At 50.4% G+C, this 13,196-nt stretch overlaps 1 protein-coding gene across 1 annotated transcript in view; it reads left to right on the top strand.

The window, feature by feature from the left end:
- Positions 1-13,134, top strand: part of LOC130160994 (histone-lysine N-methyltransferase 2C-like) — a 62,107-nt gene extending 48,973 nt beyond the window's left edge. Inside the window, 28 exon segments of the mRNA XM_056363861.1 lie at positions 971-1,441; positions 1,882-1,989; positions 2,098-3,048; positions 3,129-3,401; positions 3,575-3,760; positions 3,857-4,018; positions 4,822-4,846; positions 4,849-4,956; positions 5,102-5,225; positions 5,548-5,723; positions 5,960-6,072; positions 6,407-6,544; positions 6,661-6,706; positions 6,799-6,917; positions 7,048-7,146; positions 7,259-7,474; positions 7,561-7,682; positions 7,767-7,962; positions 8,062-8,271; positions 8,364-8,743; positions 8,822-8,934; positions 9,240-9,376; positions 9,492-9,619; positions 10,008-10,209; positions 10,293-10,409; positions 10,576-10,649; positions 10,740-10,848; positions 11,881-13,134. Coding sequence (XP_056219836.1) covers positions 971-1,441; positions 1,882-1,989; positions 2,098-3,048; positions 3,129-3,401; positions 3,575-3,760; positions 3,857-4,018; positions 4,822-4,846; positions 4,849-4,956; positions 5,102-5,225; positions 5,548-5,723; positions 5,960-6,072; positions 6,407-6,544; positions 6,661-6,706; positions 6,799-6,917; positions 7,048-7,146; positions 7,259-7,474; positions 7,561-7,682; positions 7,767-7,962; positions 8,062-8,271; positions 8,364-8,743; positions 8,822-8,934; positions 9,240-9,376; positions 9,492-9,619; positions 10,008-10,209; positions 10,293-10,409; positions 10,576-10,649; positions 10,740-10,848; positions 11,881-11,973 — 5,196 coding nt within the window. The 3' untranslated portion in view covers positions 11,974-13,134.
- Positions 13,135-13,196: the final 62 nt, after the last annotated feature.

Genomic DNA, 13,196 nt, shown 5'->3' with positions numbered 1-13,196 from the left:
AGGAACCGTCTTAATAACAGTCAGAGGAACCGTCTTAATAACAGTCAGAGGAACCGTCTTAATAACAGTCAGCTCAACAGTCTTAATAACAGTCAGAGGAACAGTCTTAACAGTCAGAGGAACCGTCTTAATAACAGTCAGAGGAACCGTCTTAATAACAGTCAGCTCAACAGTCTTAATAACAGTCAGAGGAACAGTCTTAATAACAGTCAGCTCAACAGTCTTAATAACAGTCAGAGGAACCGTCTTAATAACAGTCAGAGGAACCGTCTTAATAACAGTCAGCGGAACAGTCTTAATAACAGTCAGAGGAACAGTCTTGATAACAGTCAGAGGAACAGGCTTAATAACAGTCAGCGGAACAGTCAGAACAGTCTTAATAACAGTCAGAGGAACAGTCTTAATAACAGTCAGCGGAACAGTCTTAATAACAGTCAGCGGAACCGTCTTAATAACAGTCAGAGGAACAGTCAGCAGAACAGTCTTAATAACAGTCAGAGGAACAATCTTAATAACAGTCAGCGGAACCGTCTTAATAACAGTCAGAGGAACAGTCTTAATAACAGTCAGCGGAACAGTCTTGATAACAGTCAGAGGAACAGTCTTGATAACAGTCAGAGGAACCGTCTTAATAACAGTCAGAGGAACAGTCTTGATAACAGTCAGCGGAACCGTCTTAATAACAGTCAGAGGAACAGTCTTAATAACAGTCAGAGGAACAGTCTTAATAACAGTCAGCTCAACAGTCTTAATAACAGTCAGCTCAACAGTCTTAATAACAGTCAGAGGAACAGTCTTAATAACAGTCAGAGGAACAGTCTTAATAACAGTCTTAATAACAGTCAGCGGAACAGTCTTAATAACAGTCAGCGGAACAGTCTTAATAACAGTCAGAGGAACAGTCTTAATAACAGTCAGAGGAACAGTCTTAATAACAGTCAGAGGAACAGTCAGTGTGTTTTGTGTCCAGATCCGGAAGCAGCAGAAGGACCACGCGGAGCTGATCGAGGACTACAGGACCAAGCAGCAGCAGCAGCAGCAGCAGCAGCAGAGAGCTCTGCAGCAGCAACCACCACCTGCTGCCCCCCCCATGCTGCCTGCAGGAGTGCCCCCCATTCCCCAGACCCTGCTCCCCCAGCCCATGGCGCCCATGCAGCCGCACCCAGGCGGCCCCACCCCAGCCTGCGTCCCTAATGTCCCTCCTGGTTGGACCCCAGGGGGCGGGGCTCCAGGGGTGATGGGGCAGAGGATTCCACCTCATCTGCCCGCTCAGATGCCACCCACCCTGACTAACCCCCCCCAGGCTTCCCCACATACCCAGACCCCTCAGGTCATGGTGCCCAACCTCGCTCCTCCAACAGCGGCCTTCAACACAGGCCCCAGGGCCCCCCCTGGAGGGCCCAATGTAGCAGCAGGAGACGGAGCCACCCCCACACCTCAGGTAACACACCTGGAATCACTGACCAACTCTCATCTTCATCTGTGATAATGATGTGTTTGATTTTTTGTCCAATCTGCTGGGCCCTGAACACACCACATGTAGAGTCAGACACCCAGTGACAATCAATCAATCAGTCGTGTCAGGAAACACTGAGAAACGAGAACGTGTTTCCTGAGCTTTCACTTCAAACACTAATCAATCAACATTGTTTTAGATCAATCAGCTGATTGATCGTTACTTATAAAGCTTATCGAGCTGTAACTCAGATCAAAGTGATCAACTCGTCCATCTTGCCTTGTTTTCCCGATAAATCAGCCTGATCAGTGTCTGATTGTCTGTACTAGAGATTCAGCTGATCAGCTCTGCTCTGATCAATGAAGCTGATGAGTGTTTCCTCACTTATTGATCGTTAACAGACCTTGTTGTCTCCGCCGCTGCAGGTGAAGTTTGACGACAACAACCCGTTCAGTGAAGGTTTCCAGGAGCGGGAGCGGAGGGAGCGGCTGAGGGAGCAGCAGGAGAGGCAGAGGGTCCAGCTGATGCAGGAGGTAAACCCCCCACCCCCCCACCCCCCCACCCCCCACACCCCCACACCCCCACACCCTACACCAGCAGCAGCAGCACATACACTCACTCTGCTCCTCCTCTGCTCTCAGGTGGAGCGTCAGCGGGCGCTGCAGCAGAGACTGGAGCAGCAGAGCATCCTGGGAGCCGGAGTCACAGCCACGCCTCCAGCTGGAGCTCGGGTCGGGCAAACATCTGGACCTGGTCCTGTGGGGGCAGCACCTGCCCCGGGCGGGGACAGCCTCTCACAGATGCCTTTCTTCAGCTCTGAGCTGCCCCAGGACTTCCTCCAGTCCCCCCCGGCCTCCAGACCTCCACCACAGCACCAGGGCCAGGTGGGGGCACCGTTCCCCCAGCAGGTGGGCCTCCACCAGGGTTTCACAGGACCCCTGCACCCTGGACCGCTCCTGGCTTCAGGTCTGCAGCCTGGTGTCACAGCAGAACGTGGCAGGGCCTTGACTGAACATGGACCCCCCATGGACGTGGCTCCTTCAAACCTCCAGACCAGACTGAGGCCCCCAGGCCCCGCTGGGCCCTCCATCCAAGGACAGGGACGCCCAGCTGGGATAGGCACTGCAGGAATGACCCCCTCCCATCCTGGGGGTCAGGGTCATCGATTTGGACACGACTCCTCCTCTTCCTCCCCATTGAACCCCCTCCCCCCCTCTTTCCCCTGCTCCTCCTCTGGAGGCCCCTCCTCCCTCATCCAGCTCTACTCTGACATCATCCCTGACGACAAACCAAAGAAGAAGAGGACCAGGAAGAGGGAGGGAGACGACGCCACGGGGGGAGGGGGAGCCAGGACGCCCCTGTCCTCCCACTCTGATGACATCACTGCCCCGCCCACCCCAGCGGTCTCTGATACTTCCTGCTCCACGCCCACTCGGGGCAGCCTGGACCAATCAGACGCCTTTCCTGGTCTGGCCCCATCGTCCGAGTTGGAGAGGCAGCTGTCGGTCAGCTCTGCAGCCCAGCAAAGAGCCTCTGTCCTGGGCATGGAGTGTCAGCGGGGCCCCCTGTCTGCGGCTCGTCTGGAGGTCAAGGTTGGAGATTTTAGTTTCATATTGTTACACATTCCGTTTGTCTGCTGCAGGACTCACTGTGTGCCTCCTCTTCCCTGCAGGAGGAGTGGGAGGAGGGCGGAGCTTGTGGGGGTGGTGTGGTTAAGATGGAGGAAGGGGGGGGGGAGGGATTCTCTTCCCCATCCCCTCTCCACGGGGGAGGTAAAGACGGAGACGGTGGGAAGGAGCTGCTCAGACACCTGCTGAAGGACAAAACCTCACCGGCCTCCACGCCATCACCCACCAGCCAGGCCACACCCACTGCCCGCCACCAGCTGTCCAATGAGAGCGCCCGGTCCGAGGAGGATGACAGGCCTGGTTCCCATAACAACATGGTGAGGAAGGGGGTCACGATTTTTGTGACAAAATTTGTACTAATTTTAATAATTTATAAATGTAAGGTGACTCCTCAGGTGACGTGTCCTCATCTGACTTGCTGACAAGTGACGTGTCCTCAGGTGTGTTGTTACAGTAGTTACCGGTTCACCTGTCTTCTGTCCTCCTCCAGGTGACCATGAACAGTCCAGCTCCAGACCTGCTGGACTCCTCGGGCAGGAAGAAGACTCAGCGCTGCAAGAGACTGTCCCGTCCCGAGAAGGACCGAGCTCCTCCCAAATACAAGAGGAGGAAGAAGGAGGAGGAGGAGAAGACGCTCCACTCCACCTCTGACCCTCTGATGACTCACCTCAGACAGGTACACCAACCACTCTGATCTCCAGTCTGCAGTTGTCATTATTGACAGCTAATTACCTGTATTGATTATGGATCACCCCCCAACCCCCACCCCCAGCTGTCGGTGCTGCCCCTGATGGAACCGGTCCTGGGGGTGGATCTGAGTCTGTTCCCCCCATACGGCAGCTCCTCGCTGGGCAGAGACTCCAGACTGACGGGCTCCTTTGGGAACGGCTGTCTGGACGGAGTCACCGACTACTACTCCCAGCTCATATACAAGGTACTACTACTGCAGTACTACTACTCCCAGCTCATATACAAGGTACTACTACTGCAGTACTACTACTCCCAGCTCATATACAAGGTACTACTACTGCAGTACTACAAGGTACTACTACTGCAGTACTACTACTCCCAGCTCATATACAAGGTACTACTACTGCAGTACTACTACTCCCAGCTCATATACAAGGTACTACTACTGCAGTACTACTCCAGTACTACTACTCCCAGCTCATATACAAGGTACTACTACTGCAGTACTACTACTCCCAGCTCATATACAAGGTACTACTACTGCAGTACTACTACTCCCAGCTCATATACAAGGTACTACTACTGCAGTACTACTACTCCCAGCTCATATACAAGGTACTACTACTGCAGTACTACAAGGTACTACTACTGCAGTACTACTGCAGTACTACTACTCCCAGCTCATATACAAGGTACTACTACTGCAGTACTACTGCAGTACTACTACTTCCAGCTCATATACAAGGTACTACTACTGCAGTACTACTACTCCCAGCTCATATACAAGGTACTACTACTGCAGTACTACTGCAGTACTACTACTCCCAGCTCATATACAAGGTACTACTACTGCAGTACTACTGCAGTACTACTACTTCCAGCTCATATACAAGGTACTACTACTGCAGTACTACTGCAGTACTACTACTTCCAGCTCATATACAAGGTACTACTACTGCAGTAAACTGTTCTCATTTATAATTCTGCATTAACATTTCTCTCTCCCTCTCTCTCTCTCTCTCTTTCTCTCTCTCTCTCTCTCCCCAGCAGAATAACCTCAGTAACCCCCCCACACCCCGGCCTCCCTGCCCCCCACCCCCCCGCCTGTTGCCAGGCAGAAGCTGGTGAACGGCTTCGCCACAACGGAGGAGCTGACCAGGAAGGAGATCACAGAGCAGGACGGTAAGAAGACATGTCCACATGTGCCCACATCTGGACATGTGCTCTCATGAGCAAGACAGTGAATGAAGATGGTGTCAGTTTATCCGTCCACATACTTTTGTCCAAACATGGAAACAAAGGTTTTTACAGTCTGTTTTTACCTCAGTGAAAGGTGTGTCAGGTCTGAAGCAGAAAGGGGAGGAGCTTCTGGCTTTAAACCATGCCTCCAAGACAGTAGACGTCCCCGCCTCCCTGCCAACCCCACCCCACAACAACCAAGAGGAGATCAGGTAAACTCCGCTTACTGACAACACCTCAGGACTCAAAGTTCAAATCTGTGTTTTAAACTTTATTCACAAATGATATGTACAGAAGAAATAAGACACAGGACCAGGTGTACCTGACAGAACCAGGTCTCACGATGTTTCAGGGGAAACATTCGTACAGAATTACAAGGATTATTATCTCAAACTGAGTGTGTGTCATGTTAAAGAGTTTAAAGTTTACTCGAATATTCTGAGAAGATGAATTACTTCTTCTGTTGCTCTGACTCCTCCTCCTCTTCTTCTTCTTTTGCTCTTACTCTTCTTCTTTGTGTGTTTTCCTCCTCAGGGTCCAGGACTCGTCGGAGCGGGACAGCCCAGACGGCTTCGTCCCGTCATCGTCTCCGGAGAGTGTGGCAGACATGGAGGTCAGCAGGTACCCCGACCTCTCCTTCATCAAGCTGGAGCCACCCTCGCCCTGTCCCTCGCCCACAATACCCATCATGCCCTGCGCCTGGGGAAAAGGTCAGTCATGAGCAGCGTGAGAATGCTTCAGGTTTCCTGCTTTTAAAGTTTAAGTTTTTCACATCTGCAGTTTCCTTCCTGTCTCTTTGTCATCAGGACGCTGTTCTCTGCTTTGAATAAACTTTATTGAGTTCAGTGTGAACGCAGAGGAATTCATTTTGTTTGTGCTGACATGTTGTAAGAATTAAAAACGTGTGTGTGTGCGCCTGCATGTGTGTGTTTGCACGTGTGTCCAGGCTCTGCAGTGAAACAGGAAGTGAAGGCGGAGCCTAACCATCAGGATCCTCCCTCCTGCTCCAACACAGACCTGGTTACCATAGCAATAACCCTGAACCCTGTGGCAGCTCAGGTAAACACCTGTGGTCTCTGCGGAAACAAAGAGTTCTTTATTTTTGGGAGTGGGGGGTGTGGTGGGGGCGAGCTTGTTCATAATGGTATTAATGATTAAGTTATTTATATTATATAATCTTCAGTGAAATGAAAAGTTGTGATCCTGTGTTAATGGTGTTAAATGTGTCATTAAATGATGTCAGTCATGACTCATCCTGCACGCAGCGTTGGTTGCGGTTGTGTCTGTCACTGTTTAAACTGATGCACTGATGTCACACTCTGTGGAGCTGAAGACACTGACGGTGACTGTCATGAGTAGCCCCTCCCTCCTGGTGACATCACTGTGTTTCCAGAATGTTGCAGGTGTGATGGCGGCGGTGGCGGAGCTGCTGAGGGTCCCCGTCCCCGTCAACTACCAGCTGAGCCGACCGGCCGGCCCCGAGCGCAGCTCCCTGGCTCTGTTGGCCGGAGTACGAGTGCCACTGACTCAGGTAGGAGCTCATTACGGGGGGGGGGGGCACATGACTCTTTTAACTGCTGACTGAACTGATGAAGATGAAGATGATGATGATGATGGTGATGATTTTGTGTGTGTGTGTGTGTGCAGGGTTCAGCAGGCAGCAGACAGCAAAGACCTCCACCTGGACACACAGGTCTATACACACTCTTCTTCTGCTCTTGTTTCTGTTGCCACCTCCTCACAGGTGTGATTGACAGCTCTCTGTGTCCTCTGTTTTCCCTCCAGGTGTCAGGATGGACTACAACCAACATGGCGGCTCCCCCGCTGCTGCCAGGCCTCAGTGTTGCAGCTACTGCAAGGTGCTGCTGGGAAATGGAGTCCGTGTGGTCAAAGAGCTCAAACAGGTGAGACTGTCATTTCAGCTTTTCTCACTCCTCTGCTCAGAGTGGGACAGGAAGTCACTGTGTGTGTGTGTGTGTGTGTGTGTGTGTGTGTGTGTGTGTGTGTGTGTGTGTGTGTGTGTGTGTGAGACAGGAGGGTCAGTCCACACCAGGGTCCAGCCTGGTGTTCTGCAGTCCACACTGCTCTGCTCTCCACACATCGGACCCCCAGAGCAGAGCTGCAGGAAACAAGGTGAGAGAGCATATCACATTATTGATTACTGGTTATTGATCAGGAACAGCAGCTGTGTGGATGTTGTTGTTGTTGATGACATCCTAATGTTTGTCTTTCGGTTCATCCTCAGTCTGTGGTCCCCGTCCTGCTGACCAGCTCTGAGCGCCCCCCTCCCTGCATAGTGACGCACCAGTACACCAACAACATGTCCTCCATCGCCGTGCACTCCCTCCCCCAAGCTCCCCCCTCACCCCCCCCCCCTTCCTCCTCCTCCTCCCCAGAACTCTCCTTCCCCCCTGCCTGTGCCATTACCATGGAGACCAGGCCCCGTATGGACAGCCTGAAGGTGGGTGTGGCCACTGACTGGATGATCAAAGGTAATATTTTATCAGCTGGCTGACTGATAGTCGACCAACTCTGATTGGTTTATAGGTGAAGGTGAAGTTGAAGCCCCGCCCCCGCGCGGTTCCAGGTGGGGAGGACTTGTTTCGGCATGTGAAGAGGATGAAGAGTTCCCGCTGGAGACGCTGGAGCATCAGCATCACACTGAGCCGGTTAGCATCACACTGAGCTAGTTAGCATCACAGTGTGGTAGTTAGCTGTTTAGCATTTCCTGTCACTTTTTTTTTTTTACCCAGGGGTCCTTGCAACCCTAACGAGGCAGTTGCCTTGCCAACCGATGAGGAAGTGGACATACTGTTTAAAAAGTTGGGGGTGTGTCTTCGTCCCGACCCGTTACCCAAAGATCAGCGAAGGTGCTGCTTCTGTCACCAGCAGGGAGATGGACAGACAGACGGACCGGCCAGACTACTGAACCTGGACCTGGACCTGTGGGTGAGTGTACTGGGCCCCTGGTCTGGAGCAGCAGTCTCTCTGTCAATAGTCTGGACCAGCAGAGTCTCAGGTACTGACCTTTCCGTCACTGTGTCTCAGGTCCACCTGAACTGTGCTCTGTGGTCCAGCGAGGTCTACGAGACTCAGGCTGGCGCTCTAATCAACGTGGAACTGGCTCTGAGACGAGGTCTGACTCTGCGCTGCGCTCACTGTCAGCACACCGGAGCCACGAGCGGCTGCAACCGTCTGCGCTGCACCAACACCTACCACTTCACCTGCGCACTGCAGGCCCACTGCACCTTCTTCAAGGTAACACTGCAACACACTAACACAGTGTAACACAGACACACACACACACACACACCTGTTCAGGTGGCGTCTCACTGTCTCTGCTCCTCCAGGACAAGACGATGCTCTGTCACCTCCATAAGCCCAGGACAGTTCCTCTCAGTGGGGACAGGTCTTCCAGCGGCTCCCCCTCCTCCACTCCAGGACCGACCCCTGACCTTGCGGCGATGGTGGCCTCTGACCCGTACGACTCGGAGCTGCGCTGCTTCGCTGTGTTTCGACGAGTGTACGTGCAGCGGGACGAGGCGCGGCAGATCGCCGCCGTGGTGCAGCGCGGTGAGCGGCAGCACACCTTCCGAGTCGGCAGCCTGTTGTTCCGCGCTATCGGCAGGCTCCTCCCTCAGCAGATGAAGGCCTTCCACAACCAGACCGCCATCTTCCCCGTCGGTTACCATGCCAACCGCATCTACTGGAGTATGCGCCACAGCAGCAGGTAAAGTCTGGTTTGCTTCTAAGCACATACTGACACAGCTGATGATCACACATCAATGATGACGGTTTTGTCCTCCAGACGCTGTAAGTACATGTGCTACATCGAAGAGAAGGAGGGTCAGCCGCTGTTTAAAGTGAAGGTGGTGGAGAAGGGACATGATGACCTCATACTGACCGGACCAACACCTAAAGGTAAAAACAGGAATGTATCTGACATTATTGATGTCTCTGACTCGTCATGTGGCAGCTCGCTGACGTTTCCTCTGTGAAGAAACAGTGTCATTACTGTTGTTTGTACAGTCGGTAAACAGGTCACACTGATGACAGCAGACATGAAGACCATGAGATATGTACATTATATAACAAAGGCACCTATCAGAATAGAAACACTGTATCTGAACAAGTCCATGTAGATCCAGGTCACATGATGACGACATGTGGTGTTTAAATACAGTACTGGAGTGTTAGATTTCATCTGTCTCTCTGTCTGTCTTCAGCTGTGTGGGACCAGATACTGGAACCAGTATCACAGATGAGATCCTCCAGTGGGACTCTGAAGCTCTTCCCAGTTTACCTGAAAGGAGAAGATCTGTTCGGTCTGACCTCATCTGCAGTGACCAGGATCATTGAGTCTGTATGTAACACACACACACACACACACACGTTCAGATACTAAATCCAGACTTAGACTGACTGTGTGTGTGTGTGTGTGTGTGTGTGTGTGTGTGTGTGTGTGTGTGTGTGTGTAGTTGCCAGGTGTGGAGGCCTGTGAGCGTTACACCTTTCGTTACGGCAGGAACCCTCTCATGGAGTGGCCTCTGGCCTTCAACCCGTCAGGCTCGGCCCGCTCTGAACCCAAAGCCTATCAGGCCAAGAGGTAATCTCCCCGATCAGTCCATTGATCCATCAGCTGGCTTGTGACCAATTATTTGTGACTTTCTGTCCTTGATATCCTGTGATGATGTCGTGTCTGTGTTGTACCTGGTCAAAGGTTTTGAGGTGAACACGAGTGAAATCCCAAAACACCTTTTAAGTTAAGATTTCCCTTAAATAAAAACACCTTAAGTCTTCTTCTCAAGGTTCCACCTGGAACCACTGAGGAAAGACCAACGACCAAACCACCGCTGTGTGTTGGTTCAGTTGTCATGACAACTGACTGACAGGTCATAGTAACACTGATACATTTGACAACAAAGAAATAGCTGGAGAAACAGCTGTAGATCCAAGTTAGAGGTGATCTGGACCAGACTCTCTCTCTCTGGCAGACCGAACCTGCTGACCAGCATCGCTGCCAGGTGCCAGGGCTCGGTGGGCTCCATCGTGGGCCTCGTCCCCGGCGTCATCTCTCTGTCTCCAGGTGAGTCTGTGGCGGGAGCTCACCAGGGACGCCACTCCAAGTCCTCGCAGTACCGACGCATGAAGGCCGAGTGGAAGAGCAACGTGTACCTGGCCCGCTCCCGCATCCAGGTGAGACACTTGCACCACAGGCTGAACACAGGTACTGACTGATGGACAGGTCACTGACTGTGCGTGTGCGTGTGTGCGTGCAGGGTCTGGGTCTGTACGCTGCCAGAGACATTGAGAAATGCACCATGGTCATCGAGTACATCGGCACCATCATCAGGAGTGAAGTGGCCAATCGCAAGGAGAGGCTGTACGAGTCACAGGTAACACACACACACACACACACACACACACACACACTTTGCAACAAAACATCAGAAATAACAGCAGATACAGAAAAGAGAACCTGAAACACAAGTTTGTGTGTGTGTGTGTGTGTGTGTGTGTGTGTGTGTGTGTGTGTGTGTGTGTGTTTGTTTGTGTGTGTAGAACCGTGGTGTGTACATGTTTCGGATCGACAACGACTACGTGATCGACGCCACCATCACTGGAGGACCTGCCAGGTGAGTCCAGCTCAGACCGGTTTGGTTCTTGTTGATTATCTATGGATCAGTGTTCTGGAGATGAACCCTCCCTCTGTCTGTGATTGACAGGTACATCAACCACTCCTGTGCTCCCAACTGCATCACAGAGGTGGTGTCTGTGGAGAAGGAGAACAAGATCATCATCAGCTCCTGCAGACGCATCCAGAGAGGAGAAGAGGTACAACACTGAAACAGTGATCAGTCAGTCAGTCAGTCAGTCAGTCAGTCAGTCAGTCAGTCAGTCAGTCAGTCAGTCAGTCAGTCAGTCACAGCAGAACAAAGACTCCTGTCTCCAGCTGTTAGCAGGCTAGCTGTCTAACTGCTAACATGGTCTGGTTGTTAATTAAACTGTAGAAGCTGATAGACTACATTCACACGGCGAGGGTGAAGCCTCAAACTCTTAAATGTCTGAATGAATCCTGTAAGTCGTTGTTGTTTATTTCACTTTCCTTTGACCAGATCGATAAGATAAATTTTACAGATGTTGAAGGTAAAGACACTGGAAACACTGAAGCTAATGCTAGGCTAGCAAACATGAAGTTGACAATTAACATAAATGTCAATGTTGGCGCTGCTAAAGTTGTCAGATGACACATGAATCCACTGGTTAAACATGAACTAATGTCTGATTTCATAATCAACCTGCATCAATGATACAGTCACATGACAGAGGAGCATCACTGCTAACTTCACCAGGTGAAGAGCTAGCAGGGCAGCTAATGCTACATGGCTAGCTTGATGCCATCCAGTGTTTCACTTCCAGACTGAACTAAACGTGTCTGAGCTCTGTGTTGATGTTTCAGAATGAATTAATTTCTCTCCTTTATCACGCAGCTCTGTCAAACTGTAGCTAAGAAGTGGTTGATGCTAACGTTAGCTGTGGCTAATGGGTTATCACATATGTGGTTTTACCTTGAAATAAGAGTCGATGTCTCGCTAGAATTTCATCATCCATCATCTTTTCTGTTGCTCATCGATCGTGAAGCATCAAAAGAAACGATCCGTCAGAGTCTCAGTGTTTATATTAATATATTTATTTGAAATTACATCATCATCATCCTTCAGTGACAGTCTGAGCGTGACGTCAGAGGAAAATGGTCGCCGTGTGAATATAGTCACAGTGAAGCAGGATTCACCTCTACAGTCAGTACACTGATCTCTCTCTCTCTCTCTCTCTCTCTCTCTCTCTCTCTCTCTGCCCCCCCCCCAGCTGTCCTATGACTATAAGTTTGACCTGGAAGACGATCAACATAAGATTCCGTGTCACTGTGGAGCCGTCAACTGTCGCAAATGGATGAACTGAAAACACACACACACACACACACACACACACACACAGGCAGCTCTCTCTCTCTCATCTCGGTGCTGAAGCTGGATGTCGACCGCCCACTTGTCTGTGGGCAGGGCTCGACTTCATATCAGAAATGAATCTAATAATAAAACTGATTGATCCAGGTTTGATCAGAGAGATAATGTTTGGGTTTGACAGGTGAGGGGGCGGGTTATATATCAGGGTGGGCGGGGACAAATATGGTCAGGTGAGTGATTGGCAGGTGAGGGGGCGGGGCTAATGAAGAGGCTGGTCCTCTGTGTGTATATTGAGTGTAAATGAAGCACAGATGTAAATGTGAGTGTAAACGCCACTGAAATAACGACCGCCGTCAAAGGGACGTTTATTAATGAACTTGCACTAAAACAGAAAACTAAAAAAAACAGATTTCCAGAGAAACATACTTGATTCCATGAGTCGCTTTCTTCCTCCTCCTCCCCCTCCTCTCCCTCCTCTCCCTGCGTTTTGTTAATTTCCTGTAAAATAAGAGATTTTTTTCTTTTTGTATTTATTACTGAATGAAGCTATTTTCTAAATCCATGATGAGTTCAAGGTCTGGAGTCACAGTGTGTAAATATCTGTACCATAAATTAAGGAAACAGAAAGTTTAGAAATCACTCCACCGAGAACTACCTGAACATCCTCATCCTCACCTTCATCACCTGCCGATCAGAGCGCTCTGCTGTTTGCGTTTTAAATAAAGTTTCACTTTTTCTGTTTCCTGTCCCTGGCGGAGGCGCTGCGTTCTGATTGGACAAAGACTGTGAACAGTCGGGCAGGTTTCACTGCGGCCTTCATCTGACTTCAGTTTCTTTGTTTTTCTGGTTGCAGGCGTCTGTGTGCAGATTTTTATTTTGTTTGTTTGTTTGTTTGTTTGTTTGTTTGTTTTCTCCGTGGCGTCACTTTGTGTTGTGGAGTTCAGTCCTGCTGCCGTGTACATATGAGGTTTTATCAGGACGTGTACAGATAGACGACATGAAGCCTTGTATTTGTTTTTGTTTTTTATTATTGGACGTAAACAGAGTGTGATGATGATGATGATGATGATGATGTTTGTTTGTTTTTGGGATAAATGTGGAATCTGATTTAGAATCATTTACAGAAAATAAAATATTTTACATCTTGAACAAACAACATGGCAGCTCTTCATTATTACTGTGTGTGTGTGTGTGTGTGTGTGTGTGTGTGTGTGTGTG

The sequence above is a fragment of the Seriola aureovittata genome, chromosome 20 (assembly GCF_021018895.1).
Source record: "Seriola aureovittata isolate HTS-2021-v1 ecotype China chromosome 20, ASM2101889v1, whole genome shotgun sequence".
NCBI lineage: Eukaryota > Metazoa > Chordata > Actinopteri > Carangiformes > Carangidae > Seriola > Seriola aureovittata.
The sequence above is the reverse complement of the archived record's forward strand: the minus strand, read 5'-3'. Positions and strand labels throughout refer to the sequence as shown.